At 41.0% G+C, this 25184-nt stretch overlaps 1 protein-coding gene across 4 annotated transcripts in view; it reads right to left on the reverse strand.

Annotated features, from left to right (window-relative positions):
• Positions 1-3393: 3393 nt before the first annotated feature.
• The window catches only part of HELZ (helicase with zinc finger), a 71752-nt gene continuing 49961 nt past the window's right edge, over positions 3394-25184 (reverse strand). For all 4 annotated transcript variants that reach the window (XM_065852336.2, XM_065852337.2, XM_065852334.2 and 1 more), the window contains 13 exons: positions 24522-24669; positions 22830-23013; positions 21639-21867; positions 18437-18641; positions 16916-16967; positions 15887-16080; positions 13368-13578; positions 12837-12913; positions 12147-12714; positions 11536-11776; positions 9878-10391; positions 8456-8708; positions 3394-4973 (listed from right to left, as the gene is read on the reverse strand). In XM_065852336.2, the coding sequence (XP_065708408.1) occupies positions 4648-4973; positions 8456-8708; positions 9878-10391; positions 11536-11776; positions 12147-12714; positions 12837-12913; positions 13368-13578; positions 15887-16080; positions 16916-16967; positions 18437-18641; positions 21639-21867; positions 22830-23013; positions 24522-24669 (3202 nt within the window). In that variant the 3' untranslated portion in view covers positions 3394-4647. The remainder of the gene's footprint in view (positions 4974-8455; positions 8709-9877; positions 10392-11535; positions 11777-12146; positions 12715-12836; positions 12914-13367; positions 13579-15886; positions 16081-16915; positions 16968-18436; positions 18642-21638; positions 21868-22829; positions 23014-24521; positions 24670-25184) is intronic.

Below are 25184 nucleotides of genomic sequence, written 5' to 3' on the forward strand. Positions count from 1 at the left end.
TAAGAGCTCACCCGGGTTGATCCTGTGTGAGGGTGCAGAGATGGGTGCACCCACCCAGGGAACGGGACATTCAGAAACCTCAGTATCAAACCCTGCTTTTCCTTTAGGCCAGAAGTGCCAACATGTGCACAATGCTCTGGCGTTTGACCGAGCTGACACATAGTTTATAAAGGCACAGGTAAACTTACTTAATTACTACTTCTTTCTTCACCGATCCCTTTCCAATCTGTTCCTTCCTTGTGGCCATCACCTCTTTTTTCTCTCCCTACTCTTGACAGTTGTGGAAATTAATTCCAGAAGGTCCAGGAGATCCGGGAATTTTTGTCTGCAGTTTTTCTAGGAAAACCAGAAACTTAAACTAACAGAACAAATGAAATGAGTTGAATGATGATACGGGCAGAACATGAAGCATCACGGGCTTATTGCTCCGGCAATGTGTGGATTCTGATATGCTTGAGTTCACTCTAAAAAGAAAATGTGGAGTGGTAAAACCGCTCTCGGTGCTACTTATAGCAGAGATATTGTATACATAGCAAAAGAGTTGCTTACAGAGCATGATCTCTGCAAAAAAAACCAGCTGAACTTGACAAATCCGGGAACAAAACATTAATTAATCAACGTAGGGGACGGTACTCACAGGGTTTGTGAAGTCGACAGAAGCGTTCGGGTACTGCTGAGGGTCAACGAGCCACAGCCCATACAACTGAGTAAACCAGAGTGGGTGAAAACTCGCAGAGAAGGGGACACAGGGAAGTGCCAGGACAGCTCTGCCCCAGGACCAGCTGGGGACAGCACGGTCGTGTCCCCCACTGTGACCAAGCTCACCCAGGACACCACAGAGAAGAACTATATTGTCCAAACGTTATATCGGAATCCACCTCCAAGTCACCCTTGTGAGACAGCAGCGACTCCTCCAGTTTCTTGTTCAGACTTAGTAAGGCCAAGTTTAAAGATCAGAGTTTTATAAGAATTCAGTCTGAATAAACGCCCAGGGAAAGGCACCAGCTGCGCTCAGCGAGGAGCTGCTGGAAAGGCAGAAGCTCCATTTGAAAGTTCAAATCATTTTTAAAGCTTTTTTCACCCAATTCTTCACTAGATCTCAACACCACACTGCCAACCTCCCAAGAGACAGTTGGATTTTCCTCCTGCAAAACTGGAATTACAGAGAATAAAACCAGCACTTATTGTTGATATTAAGCACAAGCTTTCTAAACTTAGGCCTAGATGACCTTGTCATTTAAATTTTCCACAGACAACAGCGGGGGTTTATTCCTGCACAAGAAGCATGGGATTTTGGCACTGATGGTAATTTCAAGCGTGACATTTTAGCTATGAAAAAGGAGCCACAGACTCTGTTGGTGAATATGCCCAAACCTCCATTCACTTCCTCTGATTGGCGACAATTTACACAAACCAAGAATCTAAACTCATAATTTTGAATTTCCACTGTAATTGCAACAGTAATTCCCAGTGCAGCCTGAGCCTGTGCTCCCTGGAGCCATCTGCAAGGCTTAATTTAATTTTAATAAGAGTTCGATTAAAGCCCTAGAAGAGTTTACAATAGGGTTTGGGGGTTTTTAAGCAGTTCTGACTTCAATAAACATTGGATAATTTGCTCTAAATACCAGAGATGCCACTCGGGGCTATATACACGCCATATAACGGCTAGACGAAGCATTCCAAAACAAATCAGCTTTCAGAAGAAAAATAACTCTAAGAAATGCAACTGATTCATGCTGAACATTTCCAAAGCTGACAGGCGCAAGATCTCTGCACCAACAACCTCAAATTCCTGGGTGAGAGCACTTGGGAAAATTTGTAATGAAAAGCAGCAGGACTTTTCATGAAGTTATAGAATTGGATGGTAAGGCAGAGGGAAAATGTTCCTTTATCCATAGTTTTTTCAGTGTAGATAAAATGCCAGCGTAAAAAACCAGCACGAGACGTGGCGAGATGCGACCACCTCCCCTTAACCAACCGACAGATCGCAGTAAATGAACAAGGGATGTTTATTAGTTTAATATTCCAATGTGGTGAACAGAATCCAAAGACTGCTCCATATAAATGAGTGATTTTGAAAGCTCAGCGCCAACAGGGCGAGATGCATTTGAGCCCAGCACAGATCCCTCATTTGGGAGCAGAGCCAGGAAAACTGGCTCATATCTACCGAAACCAAAAACCCGGAGAACTTCCATGGAGCGCACACCTGGCCCTTGCAAATGAGGCTCCCATGGACTTATTTCTGCAGCCATCAGCTCAGAAAAAACCCATTTAACAGTAGTTTTGCCCGATTTGAGGTTGCAGAATTTGGCCTCTGCTCGTTTGTGGGTCCTTTTGATCCGATGCCTCATGCTCAAGCGCTTGGCGTAACTCAGCAAGGGCTTTTCCCTCCCCCAGACGCTTTTGTTTGGTATAGAAACTAAGAAATAATACGAAGAAAAAACCTGATTGTAACCAGAGCAAAAATCTGATTGAATGCAGCAGCCACTGCTCATTAGTGCGGTGTCCCATGGACAGCTGGAAAAAGCTGAAATCACCCCCCCAGCTCTATAATTTTGTTACGTAATAAGTGGAGGAAAACTGTAAATACCCCCAGCTCAGTCCCTGTAAAATATTTCACAGAATCCCAGAGTGTCAGGGGTTGAAGGGACCTGGAAAGCTCATCCAGTGCAATCCCCCCATGGAGCAGAACACCCAGCTGAGGTTCCACAGGAAGGTGTCCAGGCGGGTTTGAATGTCTGCAGAGAAGGAGACTCCACAACCTCCCTGGGCAGCCTGGGCCAGGCTCTGACACCCTCACCAGGAACAAGTTTCTTCTCAAATTTAGAGTGGAACCTTTTGTGTTTCAGTTTCAACTCATCACCCCTTGTCCTATCACTGGTTGTCACCAAGAAGAGCCTGGCTCCATCCTCCTGACACTCACCCGTTAGATATCTGTAACCATGAATGAGGTCACCCCTCAGTCTCCTCTTCTCCAGCTCCAGAGCCCCAGCTCCCTCAGCCTTTCCTCACACGGCAGATGCTCCACTCCCTTCAGCATCTTGGTGGCTGCGCTGGACTCTCTCCAGCAGTTCCCTGTCCTTCTGGAACTGAGGGGCCACAACTGGACACAATATTCCAGGTGTGGTCTCCCCAGGGCAGAGGTTTAAAGCGATTTCTTCATGGAGAAACAACCCAAACACCCCCGTCCATCTCCCCAGCTGCAGGAGTGTGAACAGCGCACGAGACCAGAACACTTTATGGACAAGGTTTATCTTCTGAGTTTTCATCCACAGGTGTTTCTTTAATTGTTAAATATTCCTTTTTTTGTTTTTTAGTTTGTGTTCGTAAAAGGCCAGAAATAACCTGGTAACCGTTCTTATCCCCGAAAGACTTCGATGAATTTGGATACAGTTTTGACAAACATTAAATCTCTTCTTTAATGATGTTCCTCAAACAAAACAGTTAGCAAAATATCTGAATTTCCTTGTATAATGTCACATTTTAATGTAAACATCAAATAATGTACCAAAAGTTTTACCGGAGAGAAAAAAAAAAAAAGAAAAAAAAAAAAACAAACCCAAAAGCGGCACAATTGTTTGATAGCACTGGAAAAGGGGAGAAGAGCCAGATTACAAACATTTACACATGCAGAGTGGAAAAATTAAACAAACAAAAAAGTCTTTTACTAAACCCACGCAGTTTTTTAAAATAGTTATTAAATCTACTAAGCACCAACATACCTAAAAATTTCTTTTCAGCTTCATGATTCATTTAAAAAACCTATCAAATTAACTTTTCAAACAAGCTTATATTACCAGCTTGTCCAAAAATAAAATGTAGAGGTTTTTTGGGTTTTTTTTGTGGTGTTTTGTTGGGTTTTTTCCTTTTTTTTTTTTTGTTTTTTGTCCTTTTTTTAATTGCTTATTTTACAGTATAGCAATACCTCTCATCTCAATGGTTCCACACAACGGCAGAGGTGGCTGCAGAGAACGCCGTGACTTTACCCTACGGTGGATGGAAAATACAACAGCACATCATACGGAATCTAAAGCTAGAAAAGGCTGAGGATGCAGCATCCCTTCACAGAAAAGCTGATCAAACTCAAAGTCTTTAGAAGATGCTGCACCTTTATTAAAAACAAAAAGAAATTAAATGAATTTAAGCAGAAATAACATACATTTTTACATTAACTGGCCATTTCTGGTACAGAAACCCAGCATAGTACGCTAATGTTATTGAATAAATGTAAATGCTACTTACAATCTTCTTAAATACAATTTAGACAAACTTTTTTTTTTAACTTTTTTTCTTTTTTCCTTTTTTTTTTTGCTTTTTTCGAGTTGTCCCAATAAACTCGCAGCTGCTAATTTAATGCAACATATTAACTTTACACTAATTAAAAAATAAAGTGTGTGTGTTTTCCTACAGAAAAGCTTCCAAAAAACTGACCCACCTCAAAAAAAATGCAAAATAATGGAATATAATTAAAAATAAAACAAAAAAAACCAAAAAGATTAGTTGCGAGTCTAGCAGCAAAGCAATTAAGTGAGGATATATTTACTAATATAAACAAAGGGAATATTTGCAACTACAGGTGAAGCCCCGACTATCTTAGACCTACCGACACAAATAAAAATTAAATTCTCTCTAAAAAAAATAATCTGGTTATTTAAAATAGGAGTAAAAGCCGTTGCTACCTGATGAACTACCTAGGCTAAGTTCCTGAAACAAAGACAAAGGGTCGCTGTTCTTTTTCGCCTGCTCGGGGGGCGGTTTGGGCTTTGGCGGGGCCCGCAGGGCGCTGGCGTAGGACATGGCGGGTTTGCTGGCGCTGGGCGGGCCGGTGCCGCTGGACTCGGCCAACTGCTTGTTGGGCATGAGAGGAGGGAACTGGCCCAGGTGTTGGAGCACGTTGTAGTTGAAGGAGTTGGAGAGCGGGATGTTTTCGGCCTTCAGGTGTTCCTCAGGGGGCTTGACCGTCTTGGGCGAAGCTGCGGAGGAACCAGAGTTTGTCTTAGTGAAGGGATGTGAGCGAGGAAATGGGTTTATAGTGATCGCAAAGCAGGCGCTGAAGGGCACCAACATGGAATCTTCCCCCTAACACCACCAGTTTTCTGTGTTTAGTCACTCTTGGTCACAGAATCCCAGAGTGTCAGGGGTTGAAGGGACCTGGAAAGCTCATCCAGTGCAATCCCCCATGGAGCAGGAACACCCAGCTGAGGTTCCACAGGAAGGTGTCCAGGCGGGTTTGAATGTCTGCAGAGAAGGAGACTCCACAACCTCCCTGGGCAGCCTGGGCCAGGCTCTGACACCCTCACCAGGAACAAGTTGCTTCTCAAATTTAAGTGGAACCTCTTGTGTTCCAGTTTGAACCCATTGCCCCTTGTCCTATCATTGGTTGTCACCAAGAAGAGCCTGGCTCCATCCTCCTGACACTCACCCTTCATATATTGATAAACATGAATGAGGTCACCCCTCAGTGTCCTCTTCTCCAGTTCCAGAGCCCCAGCTCCTCACTTCCAACTATTTCATCTTGTATTATCCTGTCAGCAATGCCAAGACCCCCCGTTATTAAACACATTCCCCAAACATGTACCTGCAGATTTTGTAACACACAACCTGCAATTCCGCATGGGCGGATTTAGCAGATGTTCTGAGGGTAAGCGGCTCCAGAATGGGATACACTAACTTAAACCCGTTATCCACTGAGCCAGCACAAAGACAATTTCATTCTTCTTGCTCTATAGCTTAATAGGCTGAAATTAAAATTTACAGCACCATATATAATTCATTCTCAAACAGCAATTCAGAGTCCTGAACGCCAACCAACTAATTATTGATATTGTAGTCTGAATGCCTTCCTGCTAATTGATATGTTCTTGCTCCATATTTAACAACTCCTGTAACTATCAGAAAAAATGGTGCTTTAAACCATAGATGTAAAAGTGGTTTCAAGTGAATTTCCTGAATTGTAATGAGGTCTCTTACTTTTATCTGGAGAGTTCTGCTGTCTTACATACTACAGAAACTCTACACTGAAATGCATTATATCTAAAATAGCCTAGGAGTTGGGTAACAGATTCATTCTGTAATTATCTCAATCTTCAAATGTATATGTTAGTTTTGAAGTCCACATACAAAAACGTACCATCAAATGAGTACAATCATATAAAAACATAAGTACATAGTTAGATTTCTGACTGGAAGAGTCACACACAGGCTTTTGGTCTTGATAAAGTACTCAAAAATAGCACCCAAGAAAACCAAACCCAACATGTAGAAGGAGGAATATGGAAAGAACATAAGCAAATCAGTTTTGCTGGGTTGCTATGGTTCCATAAAAGCCCCAGAACACAAGCAAAGAAACCTCCCCAAAATAACCAGAGCACTCAAGAGAAGACAAGTAATGAGAAGCAGGGCCAGAGGTGAACGCTCCGTGTGGTGCAGGTGTCTAACACAGGAAAAAAGAAATGAAATAAACATGTTGAATAAGAATTTAAATCATTTTCTTTCCATCAACAGAAAAAGCAATGCGAGTCAAGCTCTCCCATCACAATTTTGGGAAGTGCCTGCATATAACACCACCGAGCAATTCACAGCAGCTCTCCTTGCATTCCATAAATCCACGTCAATACAATGCAGCACCATTTCTGATGTACAGGAAATATAAGTCCTTGAACTCGAGTGAAGGTGTCACGATCGCTTGCTCTCAGGCGACAAATACAGGCCCAGGACCAGTTCCCAGCATCTCGTTCTCATGAATTTTTATTTCATGGATAGAAATCAATAGTAAGCAGAGACACTAAAGTTTCTGGTCATTAACCCCTAGCACCATAAAACCCATTGGGATTTTAAATACGACCATCAAGGTCAATGAGCTGTGAATGCAGGAAAGCAGAGCAGCCATAAAGACGGAGATTTGTTTGCATAAACTATTAGATACAGGGCAATGTTGCATCTACATTTCTTTACAAAATAGAAACCATACTTAACTACAATAAAAAATACTTTCGTTGCAAATGCAGATACTAATCAAAGCTTGCCCATGCGTTTAGGATTTATTATTTGACAGCAAATGTATAGATATGGTACTTTTTACATACGCATGTTTCTTCCGAGGATTTTACTCCCCAAAATGTTCTTAATCTTGATATTAAAGCAAAGGAATGCAGTATTGGCTGGCACAATGTAATCCTGCAGGGTTCCTGAGCTCCTATTAAACCATCAGAGAGTTCGGAGCTCGACTTTAACCGCGGCTGACACCACCATCACGCACCCGGGAACTCCATTTGCAGGAAAACATCAATAGATGGAAGGAGGTGCCCTGAGCCTAAAGCTTTGAACTTAGTGCAGAAGATGCTGCCATCAAGATGGTTTCGCAAAACATTTTCACACTTTAGAAATGAAAATGCACATTAGAAACTTAACTCAAGTGCTGTCACTGATATGAACAGCTTTATTTCATTCAGTCTACACCAAACGTTTCTACTTCATAATTCCTATACTATGAAATGACAAGATGTTTTAGGTTTATAAAATTTGACCAAAAGCAATTAGATATTTTAAGGGCAATAAAACCAGCTAATAAACATTTTTCCCCATTATTAAGTGTTTTTAATATTCACACTGGAAGTGCATATTTTTATTATTATTTTTTTAATTACCGTTGAAGATCCTTTAAGCAAAACCATGGAGGAGAAACTGAACCATCCTGGCAATTTTGTTTTTCACAAACATTCAAAATACAGAGACCAGCTGCACTGCTCCAATTCCCCACTTGCAGCTGGTTAATCACTGAAAAGTTAATTTAGTTTCTCTCTGCTAAATTGATCAGCAGCACTACGACCACCAGGGAAACCAGGTTCCAGTGTGATTCTTCCACAGTGAGAGTTTAAACTTCATCATTACTTTGATGAAGTACCAGAACTTACTAGGAAATACACTGAGATTGCTCATTCCATTGATGTTGTTTCTCCCCCAGACTGTAATATCGACAAGAAATATTATTGATTCTGGAAACAAATGACGAATCTTGCAAATAAATCCCACCGGTTACCTCGGCTCCTTTTAGCAACAACTCGGTTGCACCTGAAACCACTGTAGGAGAACAGTGGGTTTGATAGAACTTCTGTGAGAAGACGAAGCAGCATCACTGCTTGTTGTAGATGAAGAATACTCAACAGTATTCCTCTTTAGACATCAACGACATATTGAGATGTTAACAACAAATGAAAACAGGATTTCTCTAAGCAAACCTTTAACTACTGAAACAATGAATACTTCAAAAATCTTTGCTTAAATTAGTTTTGGGGTTTGAAGAGATGGCAGAAAACATTTTGTGGTTGAAAAAAAACCAAACCAAACCCAAACCCAACCAAACCCAAATCCACCACCCTTTCATTTAGGTGTGCTCACTCCAAGCTAAATAGTCTAATTAACGCAGCAAAGCAGCAAAGCTCGAGTGCGTACCCACCTAACAACTCCCGGGCTGGAACTGCTCTGCTGGCTCCGTTGCATGGAATGTTTGGGTACGGGGCAGATGAGGAGGAGTTCACCCACAACTCAGGAGGCGAATAGTTGAAAGATGACTGGTTACTGTGGTCCTGAAGCTCTTTACACTGACCAAGACTGTCTTGAGGAGTGCTTAATTCTTCAGAACAAGCCTGGACTGAACTAGAGGAAATTCTTCTTTGGTACAACGGCCTGCCTGGTCCTCTTGGTTCATACTGGAAACAAAAAACCAAAACATAAAAAGGTCTTTTGCTCCTTTTATTCAACTGCATGCATCAAATACCATTTTTCCATCCAATAAAAATCCCCTTTGTATTCAGAACACAAATCTAATAATTTTTGAGTGATATGTTGTATATTGCAGCCACTGATAACATATTTTAATCCCACAAAACAGACACAATATTAAAGGAAGAGCAAAGAGTTTCAGCTGAGACTCCCTAATTCTTATCAACCTTTACATCTTATACTCCTACGTGGGAGATGTAACACACAGTGAGGAGGAAGATACTCAGCACTTACAAAGGAAACACAGAAAGATACAGGAGCAAGCGTTCAATTACAATGTGGAGAGGAAAAAAAAATGGCTTTTAGTTTCCAAAGGACAAAAGAGTGTCCTGTACAGCAGGATTTGGGAAAGCATGATGCATTTGTGTACTGGGTTTTGTGCACCTACACACAAAACAAATGCTCAGGAGAAATAACACAGAGTGAAATCACAAAACCCCATGTCTACACTTCTTAGCACTTCGGATTCCAATAGGGATTAAAAACTCCTGGTCAAAACGTGACGGAGAGGGACAGAGCCAGCTGTGGTGTGGCAGCGTTCACACAGCACAGCTGGATCTCTGCACTGATTTCCAGCCCTCTGAGCCCCCAAAATACACAGGGGTGGCTTTAGGCAGAATTAGCTTGGGCCAGGTGGGATTTATTAAATCAGGGTTTTTTACGACACAAGCGTTCTGCTATGGTCTCAAGTTTGTATGAAAAGTAACTCAACCATATTCAGAGGTTAATCCTGAGCCAACTGGCTGATTCAAGCTGACTTTCCAGAGAGTCATTTCATGAGTGTTCACCTGGGGTGTGGTTAAATTGCACTCCAGATAAATGACGTGCAGATAATTGAGCAATGATTGTGAAAAAGATGAGTAACATTCAAAAAGCCGAGGCCTCCCGTTTCGTAGAGAAAATGTTACATCTGCAGTGGTGAGAACCACGAATACACACAAGGTGAACAGAGAAGACTCAGGGAAAAACGTTTACTTCCCAGAAATTGCCAGTGTGAGCTTTGAATACACGAGGTATTTTGCACTCATGCCCTCTTCAAGACATAATTTGCTATTAAAGCAACACGACAGTTGCATAAGCACACAAAACCACCTACCTCTTCTAAGCTGTGGAGCGAAGAAGCAGATACTGCTCGAGAAGTGAGTGGATGAAATGGCTCCTGACCGACTGCGTGCTGATGGTTTGGGATTTGTATAAAAGGGTTCTGTTGCGACCGGTGGGGCAGCGGAGGTATGCCATAATGAAAGCCCTGCCCCATGAGGTGATTCTGCGGTAGGTTAGCGTAAGTCCACGATCCATCAGGTTGTAGGTATTTCAAGGGAGATGGGGTTATATGTTCAGATGGCATTGAGAAAGGGGGGTTGTATATTTGGGGTAAATGCTGCTGAAATGCTGGGTTATTGGGGAGTTCAATGTCTCTGTTGTTTTCGGTGAAGGTGGGGAAGTGCCCGCTGTGGTTGGAGTTGCAGGAAGGAGACGGGAGTGCTGGTGGGCTCCTGGGCTGCACTTGTCTGTATTGCAACAGTCTGGACTGGGGGGGTGGCATTTCAGCTAAGTCCCGACTTTCGCTTTGCTCGCGGTGCGACAGTTCTCTCAGCAAATCCTGGAATCTGCATTGACAGAATAAATGTATCAAGCACACAAAAAGTTTTGCTGAAATCCCACTCTTGTTGAGGTGAAGAAAACTCAAAGTATAAACCAGTGAATTTAAACACACTCATCATTGAGCTTCCCGACCCTAACTTCAAAGGATATGACTGTGAGCAAGCAGAAATTAGACACAAGAGGATTAATTGGATGAAATACCTACCTGGATCGTCTCAAAGTTTTAATAACTCTTGAGATTTCCTTTTCAGTTGGAAGAATCAATTTGTTGTTATCTCTTAAGAGACAACTAAGGTAAAGATTTCCTGCTTTATTATACAAAGCCAAAAACTTCACATAGTTAAAGAAAAGTTTAACCCCTTAAAGAGGCAAAAAACCAGAAGAATCAGGGATTTGCTTGCACCATGAACTTCCAAACTTCTTCAAAAGGTGAGTACTCAATTCAGCACTTCAGAGTCGGATAAGAGAGCGTTTAGAGGCTTTACCGTGGCTTTAACAAACCCGATGGAAAATAAAGCATAGTGGGAGATGACAGTAAACAGAGGCAATTTAAAAATCCAGCCTTTCCAATACACGTGATTAAAGCCGATGACCACTGGAACCGTTTTTCTGTTTATGTTCAACAGCTTCCTTTCTTCCTCCCTAATGCTCCGTCTCAAATTTAAGCATTTTTTTAAATCCTGCTTTTAAAAGCAAAGTTTTTTTAAAAAAAAAAGAAGAAAAATTTGGGTTTTATTGAGGAGCCGTGTTTGGGGAGGGATCGGTTGGTTTGTTTTCAAGCACATCAATCTGAGACCGCTAATTCAATTAGAAGAATTTACAACTTAAATAGGCCTCGACTACACTCAGACACCTCTTTAAAAACACAAGGTTGTTACTCTCTATCCATCCCTTATCCCATAAATACAGCACTGAAAAGCTCCATAAAAGTATTTTTCCACTACAGCTTTACTACCCAATATACTGACAGAATAAAGCATAACACATAATAAAAGCATCGTTGTAAATCAGCCTGCCAACTATTTTGACCTCCGTAAAAACAGCAGCAAAATGCAATACCCTTAAGCGTCTCGCACTCGATCACCGTGTTACAGAAAGGTGCCCACTGCTCAATTTTACACAAGCTCTGATGACTCGATAGACAAATACCTTGAATATGTTGCCTCTGTTTCATCTTCTGTATTACTGGCAAGTTTCCAGTTTGCCCTAACTTGCTGCTGCTGATGCAATCCAACTGGCTGCTGAGGAAGATGTGGTAGATGAGGATGGTGATGGTGTTGATATGGAATAGTGCCTTGACTGAGATAGGCATTATGTTCATTCCATTGCTGTAACCTGGCTTGTTGTTGCTGCCTTATTGTTTCCAAAGCTACATTTCCATGCATACGATCTATAAAAATAGTTTTAAAACAAAAATTTATCTAATGCCCCTTCTTAAAGATCTTTATGTCAGAAAAAAAAAAGATTACTTTTCATACAGTATATTCCAGGGCCTATTATATACTAACTGCATTGCAGTGTATAACCTGGTTATTTAAATCATATGGAAAATCATATAAACATGAATCTTCTAATAAAGTGCTGAATATTCAAACATGCCTCAAGCAGCAAATTATGCTCAATGACATTACTTATGGAAACTAACCCAACAATGACCCAATTCAGAGCAATATCCCTGAAAAAGTAAATACCTCCTTCATTTTCACTTCAATGTAGTTATAATTGCACACTCTGAATTTAAATAAAGAAAAGTCACCTACCTAAAGTGTCCCCTAAGGGCATTCCTGATGGATTCTCTTCAATGAAGTTGTTCAAGTGGGTTGGCAGGACAGGGTTGTGCTGTGCAATAGGTCTCAAAGGATTATTGATTTCTTGTAACATAGGTGGGGGGTGTTGTTCTGAAATCACAGCATCTACAGCAGGAGAATGTGGTCGGTGGGGAATTGAGTTATTAAAAAAAGACTGGCTGGGGCCTGCCTGGTAAGCAGGGGAAAGCTGCGAAGGTTGCGGAGGCTGCTGATTCAAATGATTATGCTGCTGAACTACCTGGCTTTGCTGGGGTGGCATTTGGTTTTGTTGTTCAGGCAAATGGTTTTGCTGTTGACTTAAAAGGTTTTGCTGCTGTTGCAGAGGGTACGGCTGCCTTGGGATCTGGGAGAGGTGCTGGAAGTGGCGGCTGGGAACTGTGTACTGGGAGTGGGGGGGGGTGAGATGGAGGTTCAGCTGCCTGGGGTTCAGGTTATCTTTGCGATGAAATTTAGCGTTGGGGTAACCAACGCTGAAACGTGACTCCGGGCTTCTATTCTGAGAATTTGCTTCTAAGTCGACCTAGAGGAAGAGAATGAAAAACCTTTGAGAGTTCACCTTAAGGAAAGAAACAAAACCCATGTCAGTAATGAATAAATTCATGAAAAGAGGGAATGCTAAAAACAAAACCAAGACAAACCCACCTGCTTGGATTCCACAGGTTTCTTCTCAGGTGTTCGAATTTTACTTATTTCAGGCCCAGCAGTGTTTTCACTTTTACCTAAAAACATTAAAGAAAGTAATCAGTTTCAATGCAAAAGTGATTATTTTGAGAGTTTTTTTCCAGACACAGGAACATTTAGACTTATTAATATCGCATTTACAGCATCATAGACATTGGATATAATTTCCCCAACTAACATTTTTCCTTCAATCTCTGCACTTTCTTCATTAATCATCACTAAGTACTGGAAGTAACATCAACAGCAGTTACCACTCAACAGCAGGACAGACCCATTATACCCCCAACATACACCCTCCCCCAACTTTGATTACTTCCTCCCCTGAACCTCGTAATATTTTAGTTATTCTATTTGTAATGGCAAATCGCAATTTATTCCCCCAACTCTGTAGATCCATCAGTTTCACTTAGAAGAGAGAAAGAAAATGTCCATAATACCCCATTTAAAGTACAAACTCCCGCAAAACACAAGTGTGACATTTCTACAACTAACCGTTTCGACTTTGCTCGTGTTGCTCCTTGTCTGGATGCTGAAGCTGCTGCTGTTGTCCTATGCTAACTGGGGAATGATGTCCCAGGCCATAAGGTATAGGAGACCCGCGCCCATGTGCCTGTAACAGGTTCATGTTATATGCCATAGCTGCTTGATGAGTAATGAGTCGAGGGTCAACTGCAAACCTACCCTGATACCCCGTCCATGGTACCTACATCGTTAAAAAGAAAAATAAAAAAAAGATGCAATCTGTTAAGGTACGTTAAAGGACACGAAGTAACGTGCACTCTGATATTCCAGCAGCAGTAACGAGCAGTTTTCTGTGCATCAGACAACTCGACAAACTAACTCACGACTCCAGGTGGAGCAGCAAGGGCAGGACTAACACAGGGGCAAAAAGAAATTGTATCAAAACCCATTCTTGTTTCAGTGGTTTCAAAACTCAGCGAGAAAAGACTTTAAAAAACTTGATATTCATCTCCTCTCTAAATAACCAGAAGTGGGTGAAGTTCGAGAACATAAAAAGCCCTTTCTCCTGGTAGTTAAAGACATGAGGCTGTGTCAGAGGGGAAAGAGAGAAGCCTCTAACATGAGGAATTCCTTACGGTCCTTTTAGCACCTGGTGTTGAACCTTGCAGGGCAGAGCGGGTGGCCCAGCAGAGCTCTGCACCACAGACACGCACTGAAGGGAACAGGACTATTGGGAGAGCCAAGAGACTGCCCGCGCGTTAAGAACGGCAGGGCCGCTCCAAAGTGTCCGCGCTACATGACATGTACTGCAGATCGCCTTCCTAAGTCTTGGAAGTAAAATCCACTTCCTGAAAGCACGTAAAAAAGTCAGGAATTTGCACAACATTTTAAATGTTATTCCTAAAAGGAACGCAAAGGAAGGTGGCTCTGGACCAAATTAGTTCAATGTCGCCCTGTAGGGAATTTATTAAAAGGAGGAAAGTGTCTAAATAAGAGGAGAGTGCAGGGAAAGTAATCACCAACACTCAGGCTACACAAGCATCCTTTTCTGATTACAGCAGACAACCTCCTCGTGGTTCTACCTTGGGTACAGAAACTGCTTTAAACAGAGCAAAGAGATCATTTTATCTTCCATGAACATAACCACATTTTACTTCAGCCCCTACTTGTTTTAACTGTAACAATGTTCATGCAATTCTTTTTTCTTTTAATTAGTATTTGCCCTTGAAATGTGCACTTTGAACTTTAGCTTTAGGCTACTCCTGCATCTGTGCAATCTCAAATGATCTGCAATAAGCTTTCTTTTCAAAAGCAGCTGTCTCATTAGTACCTCTGTCTTCCCACTTAATTATTTTTAAAAGATCCATCCTCAGGGAAGGTGAGCTCAATATACTTATTTTTAGTGTATTTCTCTTGATTGGAAATACATAAAATATATTAACCTTGGAACAATACGACAGAACTTTTCAAATTGCCTTGGTTTGATGTTAATATAACCTGAGCGAGCACGACAAAGGTACAGCTGCTGGCTGCCTGATTGCATTTAATTTTACCCAAATGTAGATTTCTAGTAAGCTGGAAATATTCCTTGACCTAGCAAAGAAAACCGATCTATAGCTGCCAGCTGATCTAAGACATAGAAACTCCAGTTTCAGTTTTAAGTCCCCTATACAGCATCCACAACGTAAATTACGATAGAGGACTTATATAATTAAAAAACAAATTGTGTGCCCATGTTTTGCACTACAAATGGAGTTAAACAGATCTGTACATGTGGGTTCCACATCCTTCCCATCGTCAGCTGTGAACACCGCACAGGTTTCCCACAACATGGCTTCTGCAGCCTTCGCTCCCTCCTCGTTCTCCTCCTGGAATATCTGACCGTGGAGGTTAAAAACAAAGCAGGGGCTGCTTCCCTAATTTGTGTAAGTTTTGGTGAGACAGTTTTATTTGCGATGCAGAATTCCATACATAAATGTTGCCTAAAAGACCCGTTTAGGGATCTTCATTGTGTTCTCAAATGCCTTTGAGGAAAGGGGCTGGAGAGGAAACGGGTTCACCATGAGGTTCTGCAGGGGGAAACGTTCCATTATGTTTATTCTTCTTATCACTTCACTTCAGACACCTTGCTCCGCAGACATCCAGAGCCAGTAATTTAAACTGTACGAAGCCAATAAAGAGAAACAAGCTCTGTCCGAATTGCCTGTGTCTCTCCAATGATTAAGAACTGGACTGGGCAATTAATCCAGACGCAGGTGTCTCAAGTCAGACGAGACAGATCCCACTGCTGTGCCTAAACCCAGAGCTGAGAAACTACAAAAATTACATGAACATGAAATTGCTTTTAAGCTGCCTGGAGTTATTTGTGGGAACGACGTTTTTAAGCCCTCATTTCTGGTGGTTCTCTGCAGAGCCGCTCCCAGAGCCAGCTAAGCCCACATATTTGAAGTAAAGCGCTGAAAAAGCTTGCGAAATCTTCACTAACTGATCTTGCCATTCATATCTGTACATACAATAATTGAGTGGGGAAGAAGAAAACGAATTCTTACGGGCAAAGGCACAGACATGACCATATTTCCTCCATAGACGGCAGGTACGTATAGAATACTTGTCCCAGTGTGTGGATCTATCCTTTGAACAGGACTTGGAGATTTCCCCAGATTGGGGTGAGGTCCCAGAGGAGGAGGGGGAGGAGTATAAGCCCGGATAGGATTTCCAATTAGAACAGAAGGATTGGGCTGAACTGAAAAGAAAGGAAAAAAATAATATAAATATATACATATATACATTAAAAAACCTGATATATACACAAAAAGAATATGAAGACTCTTTCTTTTTTCATTTTAATAGCATCCATCTTTATAAAGCATGTGTGCAACTCTAACAGCATAGGGCTGATACATCAAGAGAACGCATTAATCAAATCCTGTATCCCATTTCAAAAATGTGAAGAGGCAGAAAATACGAGTTGAGATACAGAGAAACAGGGAGCTGGTAACTGCGTTAATGAAAGAATGTCCCAAACCAATTAAACACGCTGACAGTCAGAGCAGCTGTTAAACACTGCATCAAAACCTAGAATCACGCTCCTCTCTTGACCAGGGAAGACAAGCTTTAAATGATTGCGTTTTCAAATGAATAACCAATTATTAAGCTGTTGCATGCTACCTTGCAAAATATATGATCGGTAATATCTGGATACATGACAGCAAAATGTAAATTGAAAGTGCATCCTAAAACAGCGCATGCAGTACAGTGTCCTAACTCTTCAAGTGCAAATACACTTGTACAATATTTTACGTTGCAAATTCCAAACACAGCCATTTCTAAGGGGCCAACAATGCTGTGTGAAGGCTCTAAAGCCAGTGTGCACAGTACCCATAAAGGGACAGCCTTGGAAACACCTGATGTCCACTTTACAGTCTATAACGTGATTACCAAATGTACACAAGAAGTAGATTGCTTTCAAATAGAGAACAGAGCAGATACTCAATTTATGTCAGATTACTATTGGCCTCTCTGAAGCCAAAGCAGCGTGAGCTCAGAGGAATTCCTGGAGCAACAGCAGAGCCACTCACCAATTCCATCGGGTGGGAAATGGTCATTCTGGTTGTGATGATGGACCTTGCCCTTTAAAGGGAAAAAGAAGAATCGTAATGCTTCGCGTTCCTGTGCAAACAAAGCTGATTTATTTCAAGTGAACATTATAATTCAGGTAGTGAATGGGAGGGAGGCAGAGCCGTAAAATTCAGAGCATAATTTGCTGTACTTTAAACTAGGTGGTTAAAACACTTCAGATCTGCAGCTGAAATTACAGTGCTGGCAGTTTGAAAGTGTCTCTTCTGATTCCTACAGCACAAGCGCTTAGTTTACTAACAAACCAGGACCAAAATAAACAGAACGGTCTATACACAAGACTCTTCAATTCCCCCAACTCTCCCCCTGCTTTTTTTTAATGTATTATAACAGCATTTTCAAATACTTCTTTTTCATTTTAAGAAACAAAGAATATTATAGTGATGCCCTGTTATTAAAGAAAACACGTTCAAGGCTGAAGCACTCATGAAAAAAGAGGGTGCAGCAATGACTTTTTAAAGACAATAATTTTCCAATGTAGGGTTTTCTGTAAGGCCCGTGTTTTGACACACGATGATGCTTCAGAAATCTGGTGTTTGTTTCAGCAAGGAACGCATCTCGGTGAAGAAACCAAATGTTCTCGCTTGCAAACTCTCATTTGGGAAGGGCTGCCAAAGGGAAGGGTTTCCTTCCAGTTAAAAAACCTGTCGTAAAAATTGCAGTGAAATGATATGGCCTGCAACAAAAATGCAAGGCTATGGAAAAGACATTCACTCCTTCCTTCTTGTACAACAGAAATCATCACTAAGGTGACAACCTGCCTTTTACTTGCATCTCTAAACACAATTTAATCAAATTATAACTCACATGATCTTGAAATGAACTCCTAAGAACTGTTCAAATACAATTAATTACTAATATATCACCCCCATAAAAAGCTCCACAATTTAGTGTTATTCTTTCTCACCCTAAGGAAACTACGTGTTCTCATTGCTTCTTCACCTGCTTTTATAAAATCAGCTGAGGGGTAATTTCCTCTCTTTGCCCTCTCAATGCTAATGAAATCTGGCCTTCTGAAGGACATTATCAGCCAGCTAACCTAAGCCATATACTGGTTTACAATGTATTTTTGATTAAATCAAACCATTATCTTACGTAAGTCCCTGAATTTTAAATGCGGTTTTTAGACCAAACCAAATCACTTTTGGTTGTTATTTTGTTGTTTCCTTGTGCTCCCCACCACAGCTGTATCGACCTGGCGTATCTCGGGGTTCAAGCTGCTTGGGATGGGGACTGTCTCTTGTTCAGAGGGTTTAATGTGGTTTATCTAAATACTGAGGCCAAGATCAACGACTGAAGTTCATCAGGGTCATCGCAACACAGTCAACAAGCATCTGAGAGTGACCCAAGGTGTACATTTTATCAATGCCATTTTAAAACAACGGCTATCTCGATAAACCTCTTCGGTCATTTCTCACAAGGCATTTCGACATTCACTTTTCGACAATATTCATCAACTTTACCTTTGGTGGTGACTGCTGCTGTTTGGTGGCATTCGCTGAATGCTGATGCCGAAGAGCTCGGGGGATAAACTCAGGTGCCAGTGGATTCAAGACATAAGTTTTCTTTAACTCCAAAGCTTCCAGCTGAGCTTTGATCTGTTCAAACGTGATACCGTGGAGACTTTCGTTCTCGTGACACAGGGCAATAAACCTTTCCCAAAATTTCCTATGGAGACAGGTTTTCAGAAACAACAAAAAGGAGTAAGACTCGATGGCTGTTGTTAAAATTGCAACAGATTTAACATCACCACGTGGCGTTTTCATTTATCCTGGATGCTCATTTTCCACACCAAGCATCCTGCAGCCTGATTCAAGCAGCTGAACCCCGCAGCATCGCGAAAAGCTCCCCAGTCATTTCAAGTGAACGTATGGGTTTGTCCAATATATCAGATCACAGCACCGGGTAAGTATCAAATTTAACAGTAATGTCAGGGACAGGTCTAACTTGGATTTTTTTTCCGAGAAGACCTAAAACAACGCTTACAATTCTGGAAAGCACGTGATTTATGGAATTTATTAAAGAGTCACAGGGATTGTACAAATTCTCAGACCCAAAAGAGGCCAAAAAGATTCTACGAATTTAGGCAGATCATTCCATTCCAGTGTCACAAATACCAAAGTTGAGATATACCCTCAAAACTACTGCTGTGAACAGTGCGGAGCCACGGGTAGGTTAGCACGGCAGGAGTGTCCAGAGGGCCTTTGAGATCCTCTGGTGAAAAACAAACGAAACCGTACATTTTATTGCATGTCAGGTATTTCTATAACATACAGAAGAAATGTGAAGGCAGAAAGACAACCATCTGGTGACGTATGACTTTCTCTACGAAAATTCAACTTTTTGCAGGGTGGAGGGGTTAGTTAAACCATGTAATAAAAGAAGATTCCTACCTGTCTTCTGCTTTCTCGTGACGTCTTTCTATTGCTTATTAAAAAATCTTTGCATTTTTAACATCCACAGCAGGATCTATCCAAAAGTTGTACACTTACGGTATATTTTTTAACCTCAAAGGAACTTTGAGTGAAGTTACTTAAGCTTAAAAGATACTTAAATAAGATCTCAAGACATCACTGTGAAAAAAGCCAAACCTGATTGAGCTGTTCTCTTTAAAAAAATCCAGAGTAATTAAAGTTACTGAAAAAGAGGATTAAAAAGACAATGATCTTAAAGGCGCGCTTGGCTACAACTCATTTCAGTTCACCCTTCGGTAATAAGGTCTGGGACTGTTATTTCAGTGTTGTCTCCCCAAAACCTGTACAATGAGGTTGCTGCCCGCTGATTTTAACAGCCAGTGTCACATTTTGTTGAGTAGCTGCCCTTTGTGGAAAAGAATAAGTGTCTTTCTTGCAAGAATATTGTAAAGTATTTAAGAATTCAGAATAGTTTTCCCTACCAGCACATCTTCTGCTGTGGTTTTATACAGGCAAAAACCCACTCTTTTAAAATTCAGGTTGCAAGACAGGCCTTTTTCTGCATTTCGCTGTAAGGCAAATGTATCTTGCAAGGTTCTAAGCGAGGATTAAAAACCAAAATGAAACACTTCACCGGGACGCTTTAACGATGGAACTCCCTCCAATTAATCAATTCAGTCACCAAACCCGCTGCCAAGCACCACAAATCCGCTGAGGCTCCTCCGCTTTGCCGAAAAGGCCCCGAGCAGCCGTGGAGTGTAAGGACAGAGAATAAAACGCTGCGGGCTTTGCCCCAGCGGGTTCCGCGGCTCAGAGGGAGCGGCTGCCGAAGCGGTGCTGTCTGCTCCCATTGCGCCGCGCACAACGCGCTGATCACCCTGGGCACACTTCACTGAGTCGCTACAGCCACCGCTGCACAGCCCTGACTCATCTTGACAGGGATTAGAAGAGTTCGAAAATTCCAGCGCTCTCGAAACTTTTTTGAGGTCTGTTTTTCCTAACGAAATGTCACTTCTTTCTTTCAGACTTCCCTGCTCCTGGTGTACTAAAAAAGAATCGCGCCTGAGCCCCTCCAGCGCTGTTTTCAAACAGCGAGTGTTCAATTATTCAGTGAAACAAGACAAGGGTGTATTAAAGAGAAAGCTTGACGTACATCTCAATAAAGCTCCAGCGCTCCTTGTTTCTTAATTATCTTTTTGTTTTATAATTTGGAACAGCTATACATTATACAAACAGCTGCTGGCCTTCAAAACGCAAACTTAATTCCCAAGTGTCAAGACTATCTTAGGTACCGTGCTGATACGCTGTACTTTTATTTTACTAAGTTTTTGTAGGCCCTATTTCAGATATTTTGAAGAAACTGCTGAGCTCCCACATTTGAAAACCCTTTGGGTTTTTGGGTATTTAATTTAAAACCTCAACACTCAGGTTTATGTGGAAACACCAATCCTGCTGTGATTTAGAGACAATAAATGACGTGGTCATTCTCCAACAAAAACTGTATTTTGACAGATAGAGAACCAATACTGGCCCTAGGTGGTAGTTAGACTAGGGATTAACTAACTCTCCAACTTACTCTCCAGGTAACACTGCACATCCCGAATTGGGGTGTGTAGAAGCCTGTACAGATGCTCCTGACATAACCCCAGCAAATAAGGGGTAAATTCAGGTTATATTTCATAAACAAACGCTTGGTTCCTATTTGGGTTTTCAATTCTAATCTTTGAAATCGCATTCATTTTCAATACAGTAGAAGACGACTGCTCAGGAAAGCAGAACAGAATGTAGATAGGACAACCGACTAATAGGTATTTTTAGCTGTATTATAATAATTTAGTCAGTGCAGTGTTTCCTCTCTTGGAGAAATAAGCCTCGGGGTTTATCTCTGATCATCTCAACATTTCAGCTCTTCCATCGGAAAAAAACAAACCTTTGAAGAACAAGAACTTGTTATCCTCAGCATCAGTGTTTACATCGCTCAGCATTTGCCACATTTCTTTGTTTGGGTCTATAAAAAGTAAATTCACTCAAATCTTCATGAGTTTTTTCTTAGTGTCATGAAGAAACATAAAAACATACACAATGGTTTTCAAGTGTTCTACCTCCAAATGGCTGCCATAATATTCAACTTTAAAATGCTACATTACACCACAGCACCTCAAAGAACATCCAGAATTCTACTAAATCAGTCACGACTAAACATTTTCTACTCTCCTTAGCCCTGATTAACTGAAGAACATATATAAAGTACCTGCATCTCCCAATGGAACATAAAGCAATAGGATCTCCCACCACAGCTACCAAGGATTGTGCTCTTGTAATGGCAGTGTTGAGAAGTTTGTAATTAGACAGAAAACCGTAATCCAAGTCTTCTGTGGAATCCTCCAGTAACTGCTCTTTCCTCTTAATTGGCGTTTGCTTATGTTTGCACGTATGCCGTGTTCGTACTGTGCTGAGAAACAACACTCTGAACTGTTTTCCTAAAAGGAAACAAAAAACCAAATGTTGGAGAGAAATGAAGCTGCTTCTGCTCAGTAACACAATCAGAGCGCGGCACTCGCAGCCAGGTCGCACACCCGGATATCCTGAAGACCTGATGGGAACCCCTCGCATGCAGAGCTTTATGCAAGAATAATAAGATTTAAAAATTTTAAAAGATGCCCTATAAATAGCATATTCTATCACAAGAATATTTCCTCTTTGAAAAACTTATTTTTCATCTTGATATTAATCACTCCAGAACTTTCTGAAATGCTAATTATCTTTAGAGCTTTGCCAATCAGCCCATAACAAAACTTCTATTTTGTATTAAAGAAAGTAAGTTCTGGACGTTCTTTTTGTATTTTCAAATGTCTCAAATATAGGAATATCTCCCATGGAAAAACAGAACACACCACTCACTGTCACTCAGTTATTTCATTACTGACTGAAAGTGCAGCCTGGATATGCCCACACAACATTCCTGTTACCAATGCAATTCCAGGAACAAATACCTACATTTGTGGACTCCTTTTTACAGTCTATGCTACAAACACAAAAAACAGGCAAACATTTTGAAGCTAAAGCCCTGTTACATTTGTTTTTGTAGCTGTTTTTCCCCTTACAATAAAAATCCATCAGTTTTCACATTTTTCGCTCTGTTTTTTAAAAAAGCTTGAACCTAATTTTGAAAAAAGATAAAGCTTACATCCATGAGTTTAACGCTTTGATATTCAATGTTGGAATAAGATCTAGTCAGCATAATTACCCGTTTCACAGAATCATTTCAATACATCATTTTTTAATGGGTTAAATCACAGCTCTCCATTTATTCTGATCCCTTGAAGATTATTTTAGCAAGTTTTACTTGACTTCACCAGTCCCATTTGTTACTTCCTTAGCATATCTTAGAACTATAGTAGATTTATAGAACTATATAGTAGATCATAGAACCATAACCTACCCTGAACGTTTAGCACTCGCTCCACACTGACATCAGAGAGCCTTTTTTTCCGAAGCTCAGCCCGAATTCTGAACACTTGATCGGCGTAAGGCGTCACAACCCCGATGCTGCCATCGTCCAACTTGCCCCAAGCAACGGGCCATTTCCTTCTTAATTCTTCCACACGCTCGACTACTTCAAACACCTTGAGAGAAAGTCAGAATTATTAAAAGTATGCCCCACTGAAGACCATGCTTTGATATGGAAATAGAATTTGAATTTTAAAGCTCTAAAACATTGACGTGGCACAGTATTGCATGGCCTTACTGAACAAGCACTAATACTATAGTAGTCTACAGTGATCCTCTAAACTACCATGTATTAAAATAATGGATTTACTATGCAGTACCCTTTTTTAATCTTCAAATAAAAGTTTTCCCACAAAAATCTCACCTTTAAAGTATAAGCTGGGAAATTCTGTTAATAACCTTCATTTTCACGTTTATGTTCTTGCAAAAATGTCAAGTGCAGCAGGACCTTTCTTATCATACTTCATCCAATTTCCATACATAACTATACTGCCTAAATAGGGATGATTTTATTCTGAATTGTATACATGTCATATTACACCCCGATGCAAATGTCTGTTAAGGGTCAAACAGAAAAGTCTCGCTCATCATCTTAATTTCAGTGTTTCATGGTGGTGCTTGAGCAGCTGTTGTCCTTCACTTCTGCCTGTAGCTATTAATGACCCACAATTTGCAGACAGTTACTTGGCCACCGAAAATATTTTTAGGCTTTTTCCAACTTTTTTAAATGGCAAAGCAGTCCAAGTAGATTAATCAAAGTAGGCAGGTGCCTGCCGTTTTTTTTTTTCAGTGATGTGTCCAGAAGTCATTGGAGCTTTTTATTTATAACAACAAAAAGGTTAAAAACTGTGCATTAGATGAGCTGCGCCGCGATCAACAAGGGGAAACACAGCTCTGCAGTGCTTCATAACAACACCGCTTCATAACTGCCACCCAACCTCCTGAAAATCTCCACCTAAGCTGAAGAAAATCAGCGATATTTCTTTGTTTTTCTTTAAATGTCAAGGACATTTTTTAAGACATCTTTCTGATGGGAATAAAAGGAGTTGGGTCAAGCCCTCCCTAACTTGTGACTGGAAAAAGGCATCTTCCACTGCTCAAAGTGTTATCAAGTAGGGGGAGGATGGAGAAATGAATACTGATAAATCTACATTAAACATATTAAGTTCTCACCTAAGAAAAATCTCATCTGCACGTGATCAGTTAGACACTGATCCTAAACATATTAAAGCAAACACCAAACGCTACCCCAGAGCCCTCTTGTCTGAGTGGGAACATTTCTACAACAGTCAAAGAAATCTAAGTTTTACTTCAAATTGCAGTTACTCTCAGTTGCTAAGATACATCCGTCAGAATGTCAGCAAAATGATCAGGAAAGACATCCTGAAGAACGAGCTTGGGAGAACTATCAGCAGCTTGAAAATTGCAAGGAAAAATGGAAGATAAACTAGTGGAAATGTTTACTACAATTAAGGTTCACTACTTCATGTTTAGCAAACTCCATGTTCCCCTCTCCTAGCAGAGGACAATTTACATCTTCCACCTACACTGAGCACCAAGCAATAAATCTGGGGGGAGGGAAGTTTCAAGCAAACAACCAAGAAAAAGGCCAAAGAAGAGTTACCTCTGCATTATTGTAAAAAGCCGTACTGTTTTTTTCTTGCACATCTTCTCCACGTGCTGTGAAGAACGTCAAAGGGTAGAAATCTTTGTGTGCCGGCTGCTTTCCACTCGCCATCAATTTGCCTTCATAGAAAAGTTCGGATGTATAACTGGAACAAGGCAAAACACAATAAAATGCAGAGTCTACATATGAGCTCACTAATAAAACATGCAAATCTCACCGATAATATATGCAATCACAAAATACTTCATAAGGAAGGCAGAACCACTGATTACTAGTCGGTGTCTTCAAATGATTTCTCTGAACTTGTATTTCCATATGGGAGACGGAGCAGAAGGCACTAAAAATATGCTTTTCCAACACTTTTTCTACAAAGGCAATATTTTCTTCTGATCTAAAGCTTGACAGAGTTACTAACACCCTCACTCGTGTTTCACTCAGTTCTGGTGGCTTGAAACCAGGCAGAAGGAAATGGGCTGTCTAGGGCTGGTCCTTCCCCGGGTTTGCTGGACAATGGTTAAGATTCCTTGAATTTGGAAGATATATTTACTAAATTTAGTAAAGATTTCCTGCGTGCTGAGCACAATGCAGGCCAAGCGTTCAGTTTCAAGTAAGCTTTTCCTCTGTGGCTTTTGCAATCTACGTTGTGAGTGGGCAGAACCA

This window comes from Patagioenas fasciata, chromosome 18 (assembly GCF_037038585.1).
Source record: "Patagioenas fasciata isolate bPatFas1 chromosome 18, bPatFas1.hap1, whole genome shotgun sequence".
Lineage (NCBI taxonomy): Eukaryota > Metazoa > Chordata > Aves > Columbiformes > Columbidae > Patagioenas > Patagioenas fasciata.